Source organism: Grus americana, chromosome 23 (genome assembly GCF_028858705.1).
Source record: "Grus americana isolate bGruAme1 chromosome 23, bGruAme1.mat, whole genome shotgun sequence".
NCBI lineage: Eukaryota > Metazoa > Chordata > Aves > Gruiformes > Gruidae > Grus > Grus americana.
Window position 1 is genome coordinate 5,315,251 of NC_072874.1, and position 19,115 is coordinate 5,334,365.

Below are 19,115 nucleotides of genomic sequence, written 5' to 3' on the forward strand. Positions count from 1 at the left end.
AGGAGTGGGCTCCACAGACAGACGGGAGCTACAAGAGCTATTAACGCTAATGGGTGGGAAGTGGCCATGAATAAATCAGCAGCATCTTTCCAGCCATCAAAGCCTGAAACCCTCTGGTATGGAGCGAGAAGCGGAGGGGAGACCAAGCTGACGTATGTTTGGTTTATGACGGGGGCTCTTCAATGCCCTTACCGATAAACCCAGGAGACTTGGATTTTGGACCTCACCCCCCAGCCCTGCGCAGACACCCCCCTCCCCCCCCGCAAGGGGTTTCTGAACATCGGCGAGCAAAGCCTTTCATTTCTGAATGTCTCCGGGCTGGATCTGGGCAGGGGTGTCACGCTCGCCCAGCCCTTTCCATGCCGCAGATGGGCGAGAAGATGCGGGGAGGCATCATCGGTTCAACCCTCCCGTTAACCAGACACATCCTTCTGTCTCCAACCGTCCAGCCTGACCTCGGTAATCTCAAATCCTAGGTATTAGGCATTTAATCTTGCATTTTATCGTGTCTCCTCTTTCCAGGGGGTCTGAAATTAAAAGGGAAACAGGGAAGAGTTGAGCTTCTGCGGGTTTAATTGGTTCTGGCTGGTGGATAAGAAGGAAGGAAGGAGGAAGAGGCAGAGGTTTCTTTTGCTGGCTTTCCTTGGCGTGTCCCGAGCAGCTACAATTATTCCCGGAGAGGGGAAGAGATGCAGCACCAGGGGAGGGAGGAGAAAAAATGTCCCTTCCCGGACAGAGGAGGAACTCGCGTTTGCATCTCAACCGGCCTGGGCGTGAGGGAGCTGAGCGGCTCCGTGGAGCGGAGCCAGCGGCTGGGCTGGAGGCCCACGGACATTATTTTCCATGATGCAAACGGGGGGGGCAGAGGGGCTGAGGCGGGACATGGACTCGTCAGGGGTTTGGTGCCTTTGATGTCTTCTCCTGCCTTGCGGGAAAGCTGGAGGCATCTGCCCCAGCCCCGGGCTGGTGCTGGGGAGCGTCCCAGTCCCGGGGAGCAGGGCTGGATGCTGAGCACTGGAAGTGGCAGCAGGATGAGCCAGGGGCAGAGGGGATGAGGAGCAATGAGTCTGGGGATCCCCATTTCCGAGCGCTGGGAGCCGATAGCAGTGCAGTTCTGGCTGCGGCTCCCGGCTGGTACCCGGTGCAGCTCCCAGCTCCACTTTGCTGATGCCCTACGGGTCCTGGGATACAAAAATCCCAGTTTCCATTCCCTCTCCTCAACCTGCTACACATCCTCTGGAAATCTCACTTTTTACTCCAGCTCAGAAGTCCTGACGCGGGTCGCTTCACCATTAATGCCATCTTGCTACTCACTGATGCTAACCAGAAATAGAGCTGTCCTGGCTAATAAATGCACTTGGTCGATTATTATTGGCAGAATGGAAAGCTTTTAATTGTGTCCCCGTCCCCGCCAATGTAATGAGGAACTGTACTTTGACCTCAGTTGAGATATCTATTAGCATTCTATTTTCTAGCTAACAATAGGCAGATCCACAGCTGTTGGGACACAAGAAAAAGCCCAAACGGTGAAGCCGTAATCCCGCTTTTCCCTATTTACCAGGAAAAAGCACGATGCGGGAGTTTCAGCATCCCACGGCGCTGACCACCGGCTGCTGGGGAAGGTCACTGGGAACCACTGGGATGCTGCAAAATTTCACTACTACCAGCCCGTGGGAACTGCTGCACGTCACCGGGAAGAAGATGAATTTCGGAAGAACTACGCGCACTTAAGGAATAACGCGACCTGCCAGCCGCGTAATGCAGCCCAGATAAATGGAACCGACGGCTGGAGCTTACCCAGGTAAAAATGCCAGAGCAAGAGGGCTCTGGGGACAGGCGATGAGCTCGGGGATAAAGTAGGACATTTCCGGAGCCGACACTGCGAGGTGTCTCCCTGCGCGGGGGCGCAGAGGTCACCACGGCTGCGGAAGCAGGGCAGGATGAGGAGGTGGGACCTCTCTCGTGGTGCTGATGCTCTGCGGCATCCGGGAGCCGATTGCGCTTGTGGAACCAGGCTGTCCCGCCGTGTTCTCACTGCCTGAGCCCTCTCTGTGCAGGAGGGTGCTGCCGGTGATGCACGGGTTCTAAACGACCTAGAAATAAGCAGGTTTAGGCCACCGAAGTGGTGAATCACCCTCCAGCAGCGAGCCCGCTGCCCCAGACTATTTCCCTGCTAAAGACTGCAATTAAGATTGAAGTCAGAATTTTTGCAGCAAATGCGTTTTCACCTTAAAAATAAGAAAGAAGGGGAAAAAAAAGTGATGGATGAATGCTGCTCTCTTTCATCTTCTCTATAGTGAGCTCTCTCTGCTCTACCTCTCCTCCAGCGCCAACCTCAGCCTCCTCGATGTCGCTGTACGTCGGGAGCTGGTGCCTCTCCAGCCACCTCTTGCGGGGCAGCTTAGAAATTTCCACCCAAAGGCTCAGCCCTGACACAGATCACTCAGAAACAAACGGAACAACAACATCTGACTGGGGGTTAAATAAACCTTGCGTGTCGTGGGGCCATGGCTGAACCACCCAGCTCTGCAGTTTGCCTGTGGGGTGCAGGGCATCCCCCCGCCCCGGTTATAGCCGAGCTGTGTGACCCTTTGGGGTGTGATTGCCATCCTCAGCTGGAAAAAACTCCCGTCCCCCTTCTCCGGGCTCCCCTGGTCCCCAGCGGGGAGATGGTAAGGTCAGCACGGAGCGCATTGCCCGCTGTGGCATGGGAGAGGGTTTGTGAGGAGAAGCTAGAAGAGGCTCAAAGCTCCTGGCAGCCGAGATGCGCCAGCAGATGCCCATTTATCTCACACTCTCCTGCCTGGAGAAATAGTGGAAATCCAGAATTCGGCACCACCCCCAGCCTCCTGCAAGGCCAAGGGTTGGGTACAAATGTGCAACCTAACTACAAAACAAGAAGACATCTCGGTGTCCCCTGCCCCACGCTGCGCGCTGGGAGATGGGGCAAAAAAACCCCAAAACACGAGGCGTCAGGACATGGGTTACACACCCATTGCGTGAGCAGCACCCAAACGGCTGCTCTGCCAGCGTCCCAGGCTGGCACATATCGCGGAAGAGGTGCCCACGAATTACATTTTGCAGCTTAAACCCGCCGTGAGAATTAGGCTCTGCATCCCTGCATCCTCAGTGCGCGGCTCCATATGGCAACCATTACCGCTTGCGGCAACCGGAATAGTTTGCACCGTGCACACACACACACACACACGAGCGCACACACTCTCTCCCCTGCCAGCCTCCTGCCCTCCTTTGTGCGTAATCAAGCCCATATGCTAACGAACTGGCGCGCAAAGCCAACCTGCCTCCCCCCCCCGCAGAGCACCTTTGCCGGGGCAGGGTTTGCGGCACAACGCGCCTTTACCGAAAGACACTCCCGACGAAAGGACGGCTCAGCCTTTCCCTGCTCCATCGTGTGCTTTGGCTCTTGGGGACAAACATCCAAAAGCTGCTTCTCCAGAGCCGGGGAGCAGCCGCTGTGAGCTCCGGCTTGCTTGGGACAGGCAGCGCGTGTAGTCATTTTACAAGCAAAGCCAGTAACGCTGTTTGCAATTAAACCAGCCCAGCCCTTTCCACTGCAAGGTTTTATTTCTTGCCGCGGGACCTCGGCAAGCTTCAAAGCCCTTGGCTGGAGTTTCTTGGCATCGGGCGAGTTTTCTTCCTCCTCTCCAAGACCCTCGCTGGAAAGGACTCGGCAGCTTGGCCAACAGCACGGAGCAGAGGTGAGGAGGCTGGATGCAGGGATAGAAATTCAGGAGGTGAAGTGACACCAGTTACCGTGCTTTGCTGAGAAGTTTTACCTAGAAAACACCGAGTCTCCTACAACCCATCCCAATCCATACGTGCCTACATATATCCGTAACCCCGGTGGGTCGTTGCAGCCCAGCGCGAGTCCTGAGATGGTCACAGTCCATCAGCCCTCAGTGCAAAGGCAACGACAACCGTGAAAAACGTTGGCTATAATCTCTCCAGAGAGGATTAAGCCATGCTGAGTTCAGAAATGAAGATGTTTTATGGCCACCTAACGACTGAGCAAGGGAGGAGACACCAGCAAAGGGACCCAGGATGGAATGAGCAGGAACAGCCAGAACCCAGGGGTTTTTTTGGGAGTAAATCTTTCATTTAGGGAACCTGACACTATTTCCCCCAGCAAGTTTTCAGTTACGGTCTGGCTAATGGAAAATCCTGTAATAATTATGTCAGTGTTGTAATGCTATGGAAAATACCGTAATGAGATCAGGTCTGTGCCGGGCTCCTCCGGCCAGCAGCACGGCAACGTGCACAGGCTGCCCCTCCAGCCTCCTCTGCTCCCCGCAAAGATTTTGGGGCTCAGAAACCTTCCTGGTGCCCGAAACACCATCGTGATGGGGGGGGAAGCACCGTGGGTTTCTCCCACTGTAAGCACGGGCTGGAGGGCAGTCAATGAAGGTCTCAAGGCACGGTGGCTCTGGAGGAGGCTCTCCAGACCTCTGATCCTCCTCAGCTTCGTAATCTCCATCAGTGATATTTTTCCTAGAGATATTTATGGCTCTTTCCATGTTGCTTTCCTTGTCCCACTGAATATTGCATGTGCTATCGTTCCCCAAGGACCGATAGTCTGAAGAAAGCTGATTCTTTGCAGGCTTTTCTAGAGCTGCTAAATGGCACCTCTTCTCTTCCCCGGCATGATTATATCTGCGCATTTCACCACTGATTATATTTGCAGGCACATTTGAGTGTGATTATTAGCTGAAACCTGTCAAGGAGTCAAGCTCAGTTGTTAGAGCATCTCTGGGGGCTGCAGTCAAAAAAAAAATAAAAGCAGCATCTTTCTTTTTTCAGGGGGGCAGAGCCACCCACGAGCTGTCCGAGCCACCCACGAGCCATTTATTCCCATCCCCCTTGCCATGGGGTACTTGGCTGGAGATCCCGACCCAGACATGGATAGCCAGAAGTGAGGACTAGGAGCTAAAAACAGGGTAAAAAAAGGCAAGAAAGAGGGAGGAGAGCAGATGTGCAGGTCCAAAGGGAAGGTGGGGAGTCCGTACCATGAGGCAGGGACCTTACGAAGCTCCGCTCCTTCCAAAGGTGCTTATAGAGATTGTTATCATTAATTTATGTAGATCCACACTTGCACTAGGAGAACTTAGGAACTAATTAAACAGCAACCGAAGAACAGCCCAGTCTCACGTCTCACCCAGAGAGAAGCAATTCCTGGGAAGAAACGATCCTGTACAGAGAGGGAACTGAGCTGCTTTCCTCTATGTGCTGCTTAATCTTCCTAGAAATCATACGAAATTTGGGATGATTTTCTGGAGAAGAAGGAAACGAATAGGCTCACAAACGCAGGAGCTGTCCCAAGGCAACAGTGCAAGCTCCTTTGGCATCTCGATGCCACAAAGCGGGTTCACTCTCAGCGGTCCAGGGGAAAGGGAATCATCTGATGAGCAATGGGTTTTGTAGAAGACTCAGATCCGGTCTCCAAGCGACTGTGCCTAGATGAAAAACAGGGAAAAAAGGAGCCATTGGGGAGAGTAATTCGCTAACCCTGCTAACGGGCGCTGGAGCAATTACACACGTGGCTCTAATAGGCAGGAAAATAATTAACGCTCTGCCAAGGGCTCAAGTGGTGGTTTTATGAGTCCTGCTGAAGCCGAGCTCCCATAGGGGTATCAGGGTGAGGTTTCGTTTCATTCTTTTGGGATTATTTCACGATCTCACGTGCAGCTATTGAATTTTTCCAGCTATGGAATTACTCAGCAGCGAATTTCTTGACCCTCCTTGCCCTTTGAGGAAAGGGCTCCGACGCACCTCGTCTCTGGGACCACCCGAGCCACGCGTCCGCATTTCCAACCCCTCCAGGTGCTGATATTTCCTGGCTGATGGTTTCCAAAAGTTACCCAGCACTTGCTGAGTATTGCAAGGAGCTTTTCTAGGTTAATCACACTCTGGGAGCCTGCACAGGCAGGCATAAGGGAAGAGGAGAGGAGAAAACTCCTGCCGTGTTATTGTACCAACACATGCAATAAATACTACTGAAAGCGTCCCGTACATCTTGCCTGCAGGGATTCACCACGTCTGACCTCAGTCGTCGGAAATTCAGCCTTTCTCTGGGCTCTCCCAAGAGTTAAGGGGAAAAGTCGGCATTTCCACACATCCGATCCCAAAATAGCTGTGTAAGAGAAGGGGGATTCACTTGTTTCCACAGATGCTGCTTTCTTCTCCCTTGACCAACGCAGGAGCTGAGATGTTCAGCTGATGCCAGTTGAAACGAATCGTACTTCTGACATTGCCCTGCATATCTCTGGACCACACCAGATCGCATAGATCCTGTCCCATCTTATTTCCCGCTCTCCTTCGCGTGCCCGGGGAGAAGGGATGAAAGCAGACAGCACTCGTGTGCGGTGGAGACGGGCTCAGGCTGGAGTTCTTGTCCTCACTTGCCCTCAAGCCGAGCGGTTGATGCTCTGTGTTGTAGCTACCGGGTCTACACCCATCTGGATGATGCTCTTCCCTTGAAACCAGGCAAGGGCAACACACGATGGTCCCTCACGGTCCAAAGCTGTTTGGCTTCTGCCCGAGAGCGGAAGAGTGTGATGAGGGTAACGGAAGGTAAAAACGGTTTGCTATTTGCAGAATCTCTCTGCCACAGCAGGTCTTACCCTGTGGGATCAACAGAAGACTTTGTTTTCTTTATCCCTTCCAGTAATTTATCAATTTTACTGTTAAACAAAGCTGCCTCTTGGAAGGGGAGGTCTCCTATTTTAAATCTTGATGATCTTAACCAGACGTGTCTTCTTAAAGGGATGCAGTTGCTACTGCTCTGGCTGAAGACTCTGGAAGATCAAACGGTGCTCTGAGAATTCACTTTACTACATCATATTCCTCTGTGAAGGTACCGTCACCCCATTTCCATCATCCAGAAGGCCTTAAACACACATTCACAGCTCTTCCCATTGATGAAGCTCATGCAAAAACATCACATCCATCTCGCCTGGGTGCTAGAAAGTTGCTGGTGTGAAGGTGGGCAGTAGAATCATAGAATCTTAAGGTTGGAAAAGACCTCTAAGATCAAGTCCAACTGTCGACCCAACACCACCATGTCTACTAAACCATGTCCCGAAGTGCCACGTCTACCAGAAGCTCCATCATCTCACCATAAAGGCCGTGATACCCTGATTGCTTGGTTGTTAGTTCAGCAGAGCACCAGGAATGCAAGCCAAGGCTCACGGTTGACTTCTACCATGCCAAGAGTCTCCAGCCAGGGTGGATATTGCTTTTTTTGGAGTCATTAGCGTGTTATGCTCCTCCTGGTTACCACCACAAGCTCTTCATGAGTAGAGTTATTTGCAACATCCAGCTGGAAACGTGGTGGCAACATGCAAGAGTGCTATCTGCTGCGTCGCTCTGGCTGTTTAATGTAATTTGATTGTAAATAGACGTAAACAAGCACTGGCTTTAGGGCAAGAGAAAAGCTTCGGCGCCTCTGTTGTGGGGATAGCTCTGTGCAATAGTAAAAAAAAAAAAATAGAGTCTGTTTCCTGCCCTGCTTACATCAAGTCCTCATGCACATTTTATCAGAGAAACCGCCTGGGTATTAAAAAAACAAAACAAAAGAGAACAAACCAACCAAACAACAAAGACTCACTCTGAAACTGGTAACATCGAACACAACTATGTTTTTATCCAAAGCCAAAAAATGCTTTATTTATTTGAAATGCAAATGGTTCCTTTATCTACTGCTTGGTTCACAAGGAGTTTAGGGCAGTTTCCTTCCAAATGGGTCGCTCAGCATAGAGTTTTGCAAAATCCTGGGGAGGCGGAGAAAGCAGCGGGGAAGACACGGAAACCCTCTTGGCTGATTTTGGGAAAGGGGCCTCCCCATTCCTTGGGAAAACATTCCCAGCGCTGCCTTCGCGGGAGACCTGCTGCAATGAGATGAGCAACACAGCCCGTGCTGCAACCACCAGCGTCGCTCTCCCACCCGTATCACCCACACCTCCGATGCTCACTTATCCTTCCAGCCCAGCCCGCGAGCTCTAACTGGTGTGAGGTGAGCATCACAGGAGCACACGGATCCCGACGGCATCCTGCATCGACAGAAGAGTCTTTCTCCTTCGAGCACCGCGGGATTCCCGCTCGTTTTGGGTCTCCCCATCCCGGCTCCTGCGGTGGGGGGGTAGAGGGACGATGCTCCTGCCTGCAGCCTGGTCTCGCTCAGGCTGGAGGAGCTCGGTGCTCTGGCTCCTGTTTATTTTGGGCTTTCTGGCCGTGGGAAGGGTCTACAGGCTGTCCTGGGGGGAGCAAGCGAGGCTGCGTTGCTGCTGGGGCTGCGTTGCTGCTGCTCGAGAGCGTCTTCGTGCTGTTTTGTTGCAGGATTTGGAGGAGCTGGTGGGAAAGCCACGGGTTTGCCTTCACCCTGCGATGCTCAAGGGACCCCCCCCCCCCCGCCGTTCTTTGCTGCCCAACCCACACCTCCGGGAGGGATGCGGGGTCAGGGAGCACCTTTGGGAGAGCGGATGCTGCTGGGAAGGTGGGGAAAGGAGGGATGGGGATAGAGAGAAGGGCATGCCCGCGGGTTCATGTATGGGCACACAGTGTTCACGGACGGGAGGAGAGCTGATTGCGGGAGAGCAGGAGAATGAACCAATCACATGAAGAATTGATTGATGGGGAAGGAGCCGAGCAGGCAGGGAAATCCTGCAGGCAGGGGAGGGGAGACCAGACAGAGGAAAAAAACCCAGGGAGAAAAACAGAGAAAGTGCTACTGAGCTCTGAAGCCTAATTAGGTTAATTCTTTCGGTGCGTGGGGCTCTGGCACAGCACAAGGCAAAGGAGAACAATCCTTTTCACAGGGAAAAAACCATCATCAATGTTTCAATCATTGTGTTGCTCATGAAATGAAGATGCTTGAGAAGTTTTTCAGTGAAACCAAAGAGCAAGACCTTCCCCAGCCATCGACCAGCAGCAGAGACGTGCTTGGGAAAAGGGAAATTTATATTCGAGCCTCTTCCCTGGCCTTTTTCAATTCCATTCGTAAGAGAGACGAGTTCAAGACGGTGCGAAAACCATCTAGAGAGACTCATTGAATAGTTGTGTGGTCCCACTTCGTAACGCAGAGACATACCACAGCTTCCCTGCGCTTCGTTTCTGCCAGGGATAACAAAACGCAGAGCCGCGTGCCCCGGGTACCTGAGCCCAGAGCAGAAAAGCTTCATTCGAGTTTTAGGACGGTGCGTGAACCGGAGGCGTTTTGGCAACCCCGACCCGCAGAGCCGCAGTTCCCGGCACAGCCACGACCCCGACCATGGAAACCGGCCGAGTTTGAAACAACCTTTTTTGAGTTTTTTTTTCTAACACTTGGGTAATTTGGAGTCAACTCAAGCACAGAGCTGACAGGGAGCCTGGACAACGCACTCTGCAGGTGGAAAAGCTTCAGGCAGCATTGCTGCAAAAAGCCACTTTATGGCCCAAAAGGACCCACCGCCGAGGATGCGCGGGGACATCGGGTTGACCCTGGTGAAACCGTAACCCTGTTTCTGAGGACAGACCGTACTGCAAACGCAACACCCACGCGACTGAAGGCACCGGTGCCACGCTCCAAGACGGGAGCTGGTGGGGCAGGGGTTTGCCGGGGGGATGCCAGAGCCCCCGACGCCGGCACCACTCGGGGTCATGGCACGGAAAACCCGCTCGCACAAGTCTTCAGCCTGTTTCTCGGAGAAACGGCTGGAAATGTTCCAGCAGCAAATGTATCCGTCTCCAAAAGGGAAAAAAAAAAAAAAAAATCTTGCTTACATTAACAGTGTCTGGATGGTGAATAATGTAGAGAGGAGAAAGCGTCATGGGGCAATTAATAAGCCGAGGCTGTACTTGGTGGCAAGGATGTAAGAAAATATTAGGGGAAGTGACAGGCAAAGTCAATAAGCAGTGGAGCAAGCGCATTATTCGGGGAAAGGACCAGCGGTTCTGCTGATGGCTGGGGTGCAGCAAACACTGATAAAGTCCCCCCCGGCAGAGCACAGCCAGCCTCATCCTTGAGCCCCTCCAACCATCATTCTCTCTCTTTCCCCCGGAGCTGAAGGATGGAGAGGGCAGGTTCCCCCTGCGTCCCCGCGGGGCTGGGCTGGCAGCGTAGGGCAGCGATGTTTGTCTTTACAGCTCCCGGGCTTGAGAGTCTGAAGTGGCCAGATGAGATGCGCGTGCAGGAAACCACGGCAGAGACCCTGCGGGGGTCCCTGGGGTGCAGGATCCGGCCGTGCGCGGGACACGCCGCCTTTTACATCCGCTGGTAACAGCAGGTTAACTGAGGCCTGATAAAACGCTGATTAACACTTCACCCCCGCTGGAAAAGCGCAACAAAAATCAGTGTTTAAAAGCACTTAAAAAGCTTTTTTTTTTTTTTTTCCCCCCATTAATGAGACGCTCAGCAGAGCAACCTTTGCCCAGCCCCGGGCTGTTCCCTCCCAGGCCCCACTGCAGCCCCCAAAATCTCCCCAGGCCAGATCTGGGCACGTTATGTGCAGGGAATAAAGGCTGCAGCCAACCTCTCAAAGGACCAACACAACTCCCGTACAAGCTTTTCTCTTGAAATTAGTGTTATTCATCTTCAAAACCAACCAGCTCACCCCACCCCGACCATCAAACCCTGACCTGCTGCTGCCGTCGCTCCGGACGCAGCCCCTCCGTGCCGCACCACCTCGCTCGACGACGATGGGAGCAGAGCTCAGCCTAGCAAGTCCCAGTCCTTAAACTCCAAAACCAGCCAAGGCCAACAGCCTCCCGTCACCCCCAGCTCTCCAGACGGCCGCGGCTTCCCCGGCTGTAGCGGCGGTGAGGACGCCAGCACGGGGGCACGGACACAGCGCGGCTGCTCTGCCAAATCCTCTGAGGGGGGAGGCAAAGGAGGAGGGGACGGGCGGTCGTTTTAGCCCCCAGGAAATGTGCCGCACGGGGTGGAGGTGGTAGGACGCTCCTTTTCCCCGTTGCGGCATCGGCCACATTTGCCCCTTCGGCAAATTCTCACAGCAGCGTTCAGGAGGAGGAAGGAGCTGCTCAAAACTCCGCGTGAGCGATAAAAATCACGGGATTCCCCACGAGCGCTGCAGGTCACACCTTCCCGTAGGGGAAAACATCCCACTGTCAGCAAAGAAAGGCGACCGGCGAAGGTTTGTGCACGTACCTCGCTGCAGAGCTGGGTATCGCCGTCCCGCATGGGGCAGAGCTGCTGGAGGGGAGGAAGAGGAGGAGGAGGAGGAGGAGGAGGTCGTCTCTTCTGGAGGTGCAGGCTAAGGGGGTTGCCCGCCTGCTCCCACGGACTGCGTGCAGATGCAGCCCTCGAGTTGCAGCTCCCAAAGCTCGGCGTAATTACAAGGGTTTGACGAGCTTTGGGGACGGGCAGAGCTTAAGGAGTTTTGCTCCGGTGGCTGGCGAGGGGAGAGGCGATGGGCCGCGGGGCGACGCAAAGAAACGTCCCTCCCGCCATACTCTTGTCTTCACCTTCAGGCAGAGAGCCCTCCAAGCCCTCGCGTGGGCGTGCAAACCCCACCAGGGAATCATGCAAGGGCCTCGCACGAGGGAAAAATCAGTCCCGAGGAACGTGGTCAAGGCCGACCGCAAAACAGCTTGAGCGTTCAAGCAGGCAAAAAATAAACTACAGGTTTTTCCTGCCCAAGGAGAAATACGACTCGGGACAAAAAAATTCCACGTCTGCCTGAGCAGAATAATCTGCAAATATAATCAGCCATTTGGGTGATTAATGCACCCTGCTCTGTTAAGACTTCTCCATCAAAATCTTGGTTAAATGTCACAAGTGCAACACCACAGACAAGCGTGCAGCCCAGCAGAGCCCCGAGGGAGCTAACAGAGCAAGGAAAAGCAAAATTTGATGTTACCGAGAGTGCAAGAAGCATCCAAACTAACCAGACTGGGAACCCGATCACGGTAACAAAAGCAAACAAGCCGGGGTTTAAATAGAAGCAAAAAAACCTTGGGAGGGAAAAACCAATGAGAGCAAATGTTTACCCTGATGATGGGATAGTTTAGAAATTATGGCCGGGCGCCAGCTCTCCAATATTTTTAGTTTTGGAAGGACTGCTAATCTCAGCTGCCGAAGTGGACGTGTGTCCTTGTCCCCTCGTGCCCTCGGCTGGGCGACACGCTGCAGGTGCGGCCTCGGCCCCATCAAACTCCTCCGTGAAGATCAGGACCAAAGCCTCCGCCACCCGAATCTGGGGGAAACCCGACCGACGGCATGCTGCACGGCGTTTTGCAATTTATCTGCTAATTACAATTAGAGCAGAAACAAACACTCAGGTGAGTTAATTAAAATCGTTACGGGGGACACTGAAGCAGCCCAATAGGGCATTAAAGAGACACAGAGCCCCCAAAATGCAGAGTTTTAACGTTGATTCATACTGCCAATGAGTTCTTGCTAGTTGTAGTTAAATGCTTGGCTTCAGACGCTGCTTGAGGAGGCCGGCAGGGTCCAGGGACGGTCCTGCCACGGGAAAGCCCGGGGGATTACCATATCCTGCCAGCACGGAGCTGGGGCGTCAGGCTCGGTGCTGTCCCGTGTACGAACCAAGGAGAGCTCAGGCACACGGCTTGGCTCCGTCTGAAGAAGAGCCAAAAGATGAAAACGCCGCCCGCGCTTTGACTGCCAGGTTTGGGAGGAGGAGAACGAGGGGCCAAACCAGGGACCGCCGCGGCCATCAGCTTCCCCCCCTCCCGGCAACGGCCCCGCAGGGCAGCGAGCCAGCCCAGCTTCCCGGCGAGCACACGGCGGGGTCGGAGCCGAACGCGGACAGGAGGAGTCAGGTTTGAACTTATATTAATTTTATTCACATTTCCAGAAGAAAGCATCAGTGGAGTGCAACGTCATGGCTAGTGTCAAACAGCTCAAGTATTTGTTTGGTTTAAAAGAGGCAAACATTTCAGAGGCTGAACCGAGACAACGGGGGCACGCTCCCTTCCCCTGCACGTGTTTCCAGTTCAAGTAACAGGAATTTCAAAAATAAGCTGGCTCATCACATGACGGAGGGGATGTCAAAAACGTTAAAGCTTTCTGTGGTATAAATCTCTAAGCAGGGCATGAAAGTAGCAGGCAGGAAATCTTCTACAGCTGAACTAGCTTATCCCCTGGGCTGAATGTTGGGTTGGTTTTTTTTTTTTCCTTTGGTTATAGAGTTTTGCTCTCAGTGTTGCTGAACGTTTCTGTCCAACTTTAATGTGATTCATTACCCAGAGCAGAAATTTGCTGCTACTGGATTACAAGGATGATCACTGGCGATGGCACAGAAAAATTTTAACAGGACTCTCTACCGAGGAGAGAAAGAGAAAAATGTGATTGCTTTGGATTTCAAAACCAGGGATACAGGAACAAAAACATATCCAGGAATAAGATCCATTTTAATTGAGAACTGCGACTTCCCAATTGCGCTGCTGGCCCACGGGAAGTTCTCACAGATCCGCGTTGCTGCTAAGGAATATATTTATATTTCTGCGTGACTTCTGGGTTCGGCTGGGCCAACAGCTGGTTTCTGCTGACGCAGCAGATAACGAAAACCTCCCAAACCAGGTGGCATTAACCAGTTTCAGCTTTGTTCACCACAGAGCTACAACTTTTGGCTTTCTGCTTCAAAGTGCATGTTCCGTATTAGACAACAAGGCATCAGACAATCAAAGGCATCTGCAGACCCCTCACCCTTGACCGGGAAAAGGCAGAGCCGTTTGTACAGGCAGAGTCTGGCAGCGGAAACAAGTCACCGAGCCCCACGTGAAAGCGGCGCTCCCCGACGCAAGCGAAACGACATCAGCAACCAAAGAATTCCGAAGTTCTGGGGCTAAAAGATGAGCTGGTTTCTTTGTTTTTCTGTCTTGTAAATATTAGGGAATTTTAAAGTGTCCAGTGAAGACACTGGAAATCTTTCTGCCCTTGCGTTCTTGTGAAGTTGCTTGATTTTATTAGAATATAGCTATATTTGGAAAAGGAGTCAGCAATAGAAGTGTGCACATTCTTGCCTGCTCTGCAAAGACAATTATTGGATTACAAAAAAAGGCACAAGAAGCACATTCCTCCTCCTTCTATCCCTAAAAGGGTTCCTCCTTCCTCCTTGCTGAAAGCACTACTCTTGCAGTCACTGAACAAACTCCAAGTACACGTTTTCGTCTTTGATCCAGCTGGCTTGGAAGCCCCTAGGATTAAAGATTTCTCTTCTGTTTGAATAATTTCAGTGACTAGAATCTCATTGCTTGTTTCACCAATTCTCTCCATCCTCTATCTATATATAGTAAAAGAGATGAAATAATATTACATTTTGGTTTATTGCTGGAGGCAATCTGCTGTTCCCCAACTCAGTTTCCCAAAGGAAGGAGGTACAACAGAAAATCCGGCAGGACTTGCTTGCTGGAAACAAGAACAAGGCAAAATTGCGCTCACCCCACCTGGCTGGGTGTCAGAGAGGGGGAAACTGGAGCAAAGAAGGGCTCAGGGTTATTTAGCAAGTGAGCAGAGAGCCAGGAACAAAACAGTCCAGCTACGGATCCTCTGCTCCAGTTGTCAGGAAACAATTTTGCTTTGCCTCGAAAGCGAGTTGTGTCAGAGTCCAGGACATGCCACTTACAATTCAAGTCTTTACACTGATGCTGGATGCGCGGAGTGAGATACAGGAATGTGACTCTTTGGTGAATATCCTGGTTGTCATGCTAAAAATGTATTTTAATAAATTAAATTCATATCTTGTCCAGTCCTTAACACTGCATTACATTACTCTCCTGCAGTTGCCTGGCTGATATTTAATGTTTCAGCTATTAAATATCCCACCACCCCTATGTCTTCTCTGTGGAAGGTTTAAACTCTGTAACATCTTATACAAAAATAGAAAGTATGGAGACAAATTGCACTCTATATTAATCCAGGACTGAATGGCTTCAGCAGTGGGGATTCTGATCCATTTACAATTTTAAGGAACTTACTACTTCAGGCAGGTCACAGGGACCTTCTCAGCAGCTGGAAGGTTGGACAAAGGACACGGAGTGATTAGGGAAAGAAGACCAAGTCCCTGTGTCACCACATGGACAGCGTGTTCGTTCTCAGTTCCTGATGGCTCTTGGAGAAGCTGCAGGGCTGGGACTAAGGCAGCAACACTACTGACAAAAATGGCAAGTACAGGAGGGAGTCTGAGGTGCCTACGGATGGATCACGTCATCATGCAGTGCCCTGAGAAATTCATGCAACCCTGGGCAGAGGCTGATGGTACATCTGCCTGCGGCAGCACCACGTACGCACACCTGCAGCGCTCGGAGGGGTTCACGCGCACAGGATTCAGCCTGGCAGCTTCAAATGACGGGGTGAAAAGGCTTCCCTAGCTAAAATAGTTCTAGCTCAACTCCAGAACAGCCAAATATCTAAGATGGAGAGTGGCCAGAGGAAGAGTCAGAAGCTAGCATGCTACCAGGCACGGAAGGAAACACTGAGCAGAGCCCTAGCAGGGCTCACCGCTTCCCCCAGCGCTGCCATCATCAGAGGACGGCTCTGGAAGTATCGGTGCGGAAACTCCCACCCGGGACATCGCAGACCCAAGTGCACGTTCATAAAACTATGCTCTGACTTTGAGCAGAGCAGGAAATAGTCGTGCTCCCCTACTGCCAGGAGAGTCCAGACTGCATGCGCAGGAACGCAGCCACAAGCTCTGCTTCCTCCCTGATGCGGATTAGCACTCTCTTTTGAGAAGCAATTCTTAGTTCGTCCTGCTGTCTGTTCAAACCCTGATTCCCCTCCGGTCAAACTCCCCTGTGTGCTCTGCCTGCCTTGCCACTAGAGAGGCAGAGGAGCCGTGCCCTGCTGCTACAGCACACCGGCTCTTTGGTAGAACAGATCAAAGCCCACCTGGAGGCCGAACAGGCTAAAGCACTACGCGTTCGTGAGTTTCAATTATTCAAAAATAAAAGCAAATTGTTTCTAGGAAATCTGTTTGCAGCTGTACGCACATGCTGGCCACTGCTGGGTTTCCACCTTGTATTCCTAGCGTTTGGGCTGACAGTGGAGAGGACAAGAACGAACCCATCAAATTCCCAAGTGCTCCCGATTGTGCCATTTTGCCGTACGATGTTCCTGGTCCAGACAGCAGTTGCACAAAAGCACTGACGGGAGAATTACAGCTAGAATATTTGTCTCCTGTGGGAAATATCTTTATGAGAGGTCTTGGCCTACCCAAAGCCTATCTACACAGGGCTTGCTTCCCGCTCTCTGGTGACATGAACGAGAACATTTTGCTTGTTACCAGAAACAAAGCAAGCCATCGCTGAATGAAACCCTTTGCCCACGCTACATTTCTGCTGTGGTGTAAGCAGCCCAGGAGCCAAGGGTATTAGAACAACTAGGATCAGGAGGAGACACTGGAATTTAAAAATCAGTCCTGAAAAGGTCAGCTCGAGTCACAGCATTGAAGGATACAGGTGAGTCGCTCTGAAGTGCATCTTTTTCCTATTTTCTTACTCTCTTTGAGTTTTTGTACCTACAGAATATATTGAACATGCTGGTGATAACTCAGTCGCTCTTTCAGGCACTGTCATTAGACACAGCAGTCGTCTTACTCATAGCTTTCTTCTAGCTATTGCAGCTCCACCAATGTTACCCTGGATTCCCCTTATAACCGGAGGTTGCTTCTAGATCTCAAAAAGAGATTGATATATCAAAACCAAATTCAATTACAAAATATAATAATATCCTCTTCTTGGAAGTGAAGCTGCCCCATATTCCAGACTGTGGCAGGATTTTTATGTCCTCAAAATATTTTTAATAAGTTCTACTTAAAATACATCTGAGTCCCAATCTGCCTGTTCAGCACGTTGTAATGCTGTCGGTCAAAGATCCGCTCCCTGGCAATTCCTCGTGGGCTCTGCCAAAGGGCTCTTCTCAGTTGTCTTCTGCAGACTTGAACATGAGAATGGCGTTGTAGATCTTCAGGGCAGGACCCAGCTTGATACTGAGTATTTTAACTATGTCGCTCTGGTTCAGGAGCAGGAAGGCCTCACCATCTATCTGCTAGAGGTTGGAAACACAACATAAGATAAAGATTACCATCAAGAGATAGGCAGGAGTCTCATTTCTGGTTGTTCAATTAAACAATGTACTTTGAACTGAGGAATGAATACAAGTCTGGAGATTGAAACCTTGTATTTCCCCCTAGTTCCAGTATCCCCACCCCTGTGAAGTTTCCAGGCAAGCTGCCCTGTCCAAGGGTCTCAGACTCATCCAACAGCCCTTTTTCTAGAAATAGAGAAGCCCAAGTGTGGACAAGGCTTATGGAGAGACCATGAGGAGGATGCTGGTTCATGAGACTTTATATTCACTATAATTGCTCTAAAAAGCCAACAACTGTCAAAAATCCTATGGCCTATTCACAATCTGTGGCCAGAAATTAGATCAGGAATTCCAGAAAGCGAGTCTTCAGGAGGCAGCTGTCCAAGAATTAATATATTACACTGATCTACGATGATTAGAAATATAAAATCACCATTTCCTAGTGCATTCATTACATACTGTCATTGCATAGACTTTTTGACCCCTGTTAAGCTGTTCAGGGTAAAATTTAAAGCCAAACACCCTTTTTTTCTGCTTTTTTTTTTGGTCAGCTCTGCTAAAAACCTTACAGATGAGAAAAATTCCTGAGATGTGAACATCTGGCTGCTCTCACAACTAGTACGTACTATGCCCGCAGACAACAAGTCTCTGTTTAAAGGAGAAACAGAAGGCTGTCGTGAAATTGTTTTCAATGACACTCAATGAGCTTGCTTAGCACATGGTAAAAGAGATCATGTGCTATATAAAACAAAGCACAGTAAAGACACGTAATCTGTCTGGATTTACACACACACTCTCCTAATCCATCAGCAAGGAGATATTTGATTAGATTCAAAGTAAGCAAGCGAAAAACATACTACCTTGTGAAAATTCAGGATGCTCTAGGTAGCAGCAAGTGAAATCATAACATTTTTTTAAGAGGTTAAAAATTTACTTGGATTTACAAGAACATCCACAGAGACAACACAAATATAATTAATATAAACCCCAAATGCTGCAGGGAAGAAGCTAAAGATTAACGGACACAGACAAACAATATGTGCCTCCCTAAGTTATTCCATTAAAGTCCATTTACAGGGACTGACAGCATCTCATCCTCTCACTTGATGTTCACCAGTGCAGCAGACAACACCAGACACTCAACTCATCCAGAATAACAATTATTCTATTTCTGTAGTCTTCCTAACTAGAACTTTTTTGGACGTCAATGGCTGGTGGAAGAGGATACATTGAATAAACTTGGACAAACATATAATTAAAGCAAAGAGCTGGGTGCCAGGATTTGGTTTCCCCTTCTCTAACCATACAAGAGACGTTTAGCAAGTTACTTCACCTCCCAGTATGTACACTGGAAATGACAGCAGTGCTCCCAGTCCACGGATGGCCACACTATGTCCCTGAATCTTATTTGCAAGCTGCCTAGAGTCTACACTACCGCAATGAACATGTTAAAAATAGCTTGAAACAAATGGACTGCTGTTTAAATTAAATAATACACAGTCAAGAGTAGCAGAAAACTGCTGGAAAACAGTCCTACATTTCAAAAGGCTTTTGAGTGCAATATTATTACTCTGCTTCATTTTCACTGCATTGCCTCAAAGATGCTTATTTTAAACAGACCTTCCTGAACTGGACCTAGAAACAAGCATAATACCAGTGCCTGTGCTTTATTATTAATTTCTTTGTTCCATCTTATTTGGATGGTTTTTAAAATTCTGTGCACAATTTGTTCTCTTCGTTCCTAATGTAAGCAGCAACTTATCCCTCTCCCCCCCGCCAAGAGAAGTCTGCAAGGGATTTATTTATCCTAAACGGAGAGCACTCAAAGGCCTGATTACGGCTAATGGACAACACGGGTGGAGTTGAGCAGTCCTGTCACTCACACCTGAATTCTGGCCAAAGCCAAACTGCTAAAAGGGTTTTAATTTCAAACAAACAATTTGGTTTGAGCATAAACCTGAAAAACAACCCAATCCCCTCTCATTTGGCATAGGGAATCATACTCTGAGGCTGCAGAAAGTAAGGTATTAAAACAGAACATGGCTATCGCTCT

The 19,115-nt window shown here is 50.4% G+C and overlaps 2 protein-coding genes across 5 annotated transcripts in view; both read right to left on the reverse strand.

Annotated features, from left to right (window-relative positions):
• Positions 1-11,870, reverse strand: part of TMEM200B (transmembrane protein 200B) — a 28,637-nt gene extending 16,767 nt beyond the window's left edge. Inside the window, exon 1 of the mRNA XM_054802453.1 lies at positions 11,159-11,870. The gene's annotated coding sequence lies outside the window, so the exon portion shown is untranslated. The remainder of the gene's footprint in view (positions 1-11,158) is intronic.
• Positions 11,871-13,836: 1,966 nt separating this feature from the next.
• LOC129195900 (lethal(3)malignant brain tumor-like protein 3) overlaps positions 13,837-19,115 on the reverse strand; it is a 50,206-nt gene continuing 44,927 nt past the window's right edge. For all 4 annotated transcript variants that reach the window (XM_054802545.1, XM_054802542.1, XM_054802544.1 and 1 more), the window contains one exon: positions 13,837-17,023. In XM_054802545.1, the coding sequence (XP_054658520.1) occupies positions 16,895-17,023 (129 nt within the window). In that variant the 3' untranslated portion in view covers positions 13,837-16,894. The remainder of the gene's footprint in view (positions 17,024-19,115) is intronic.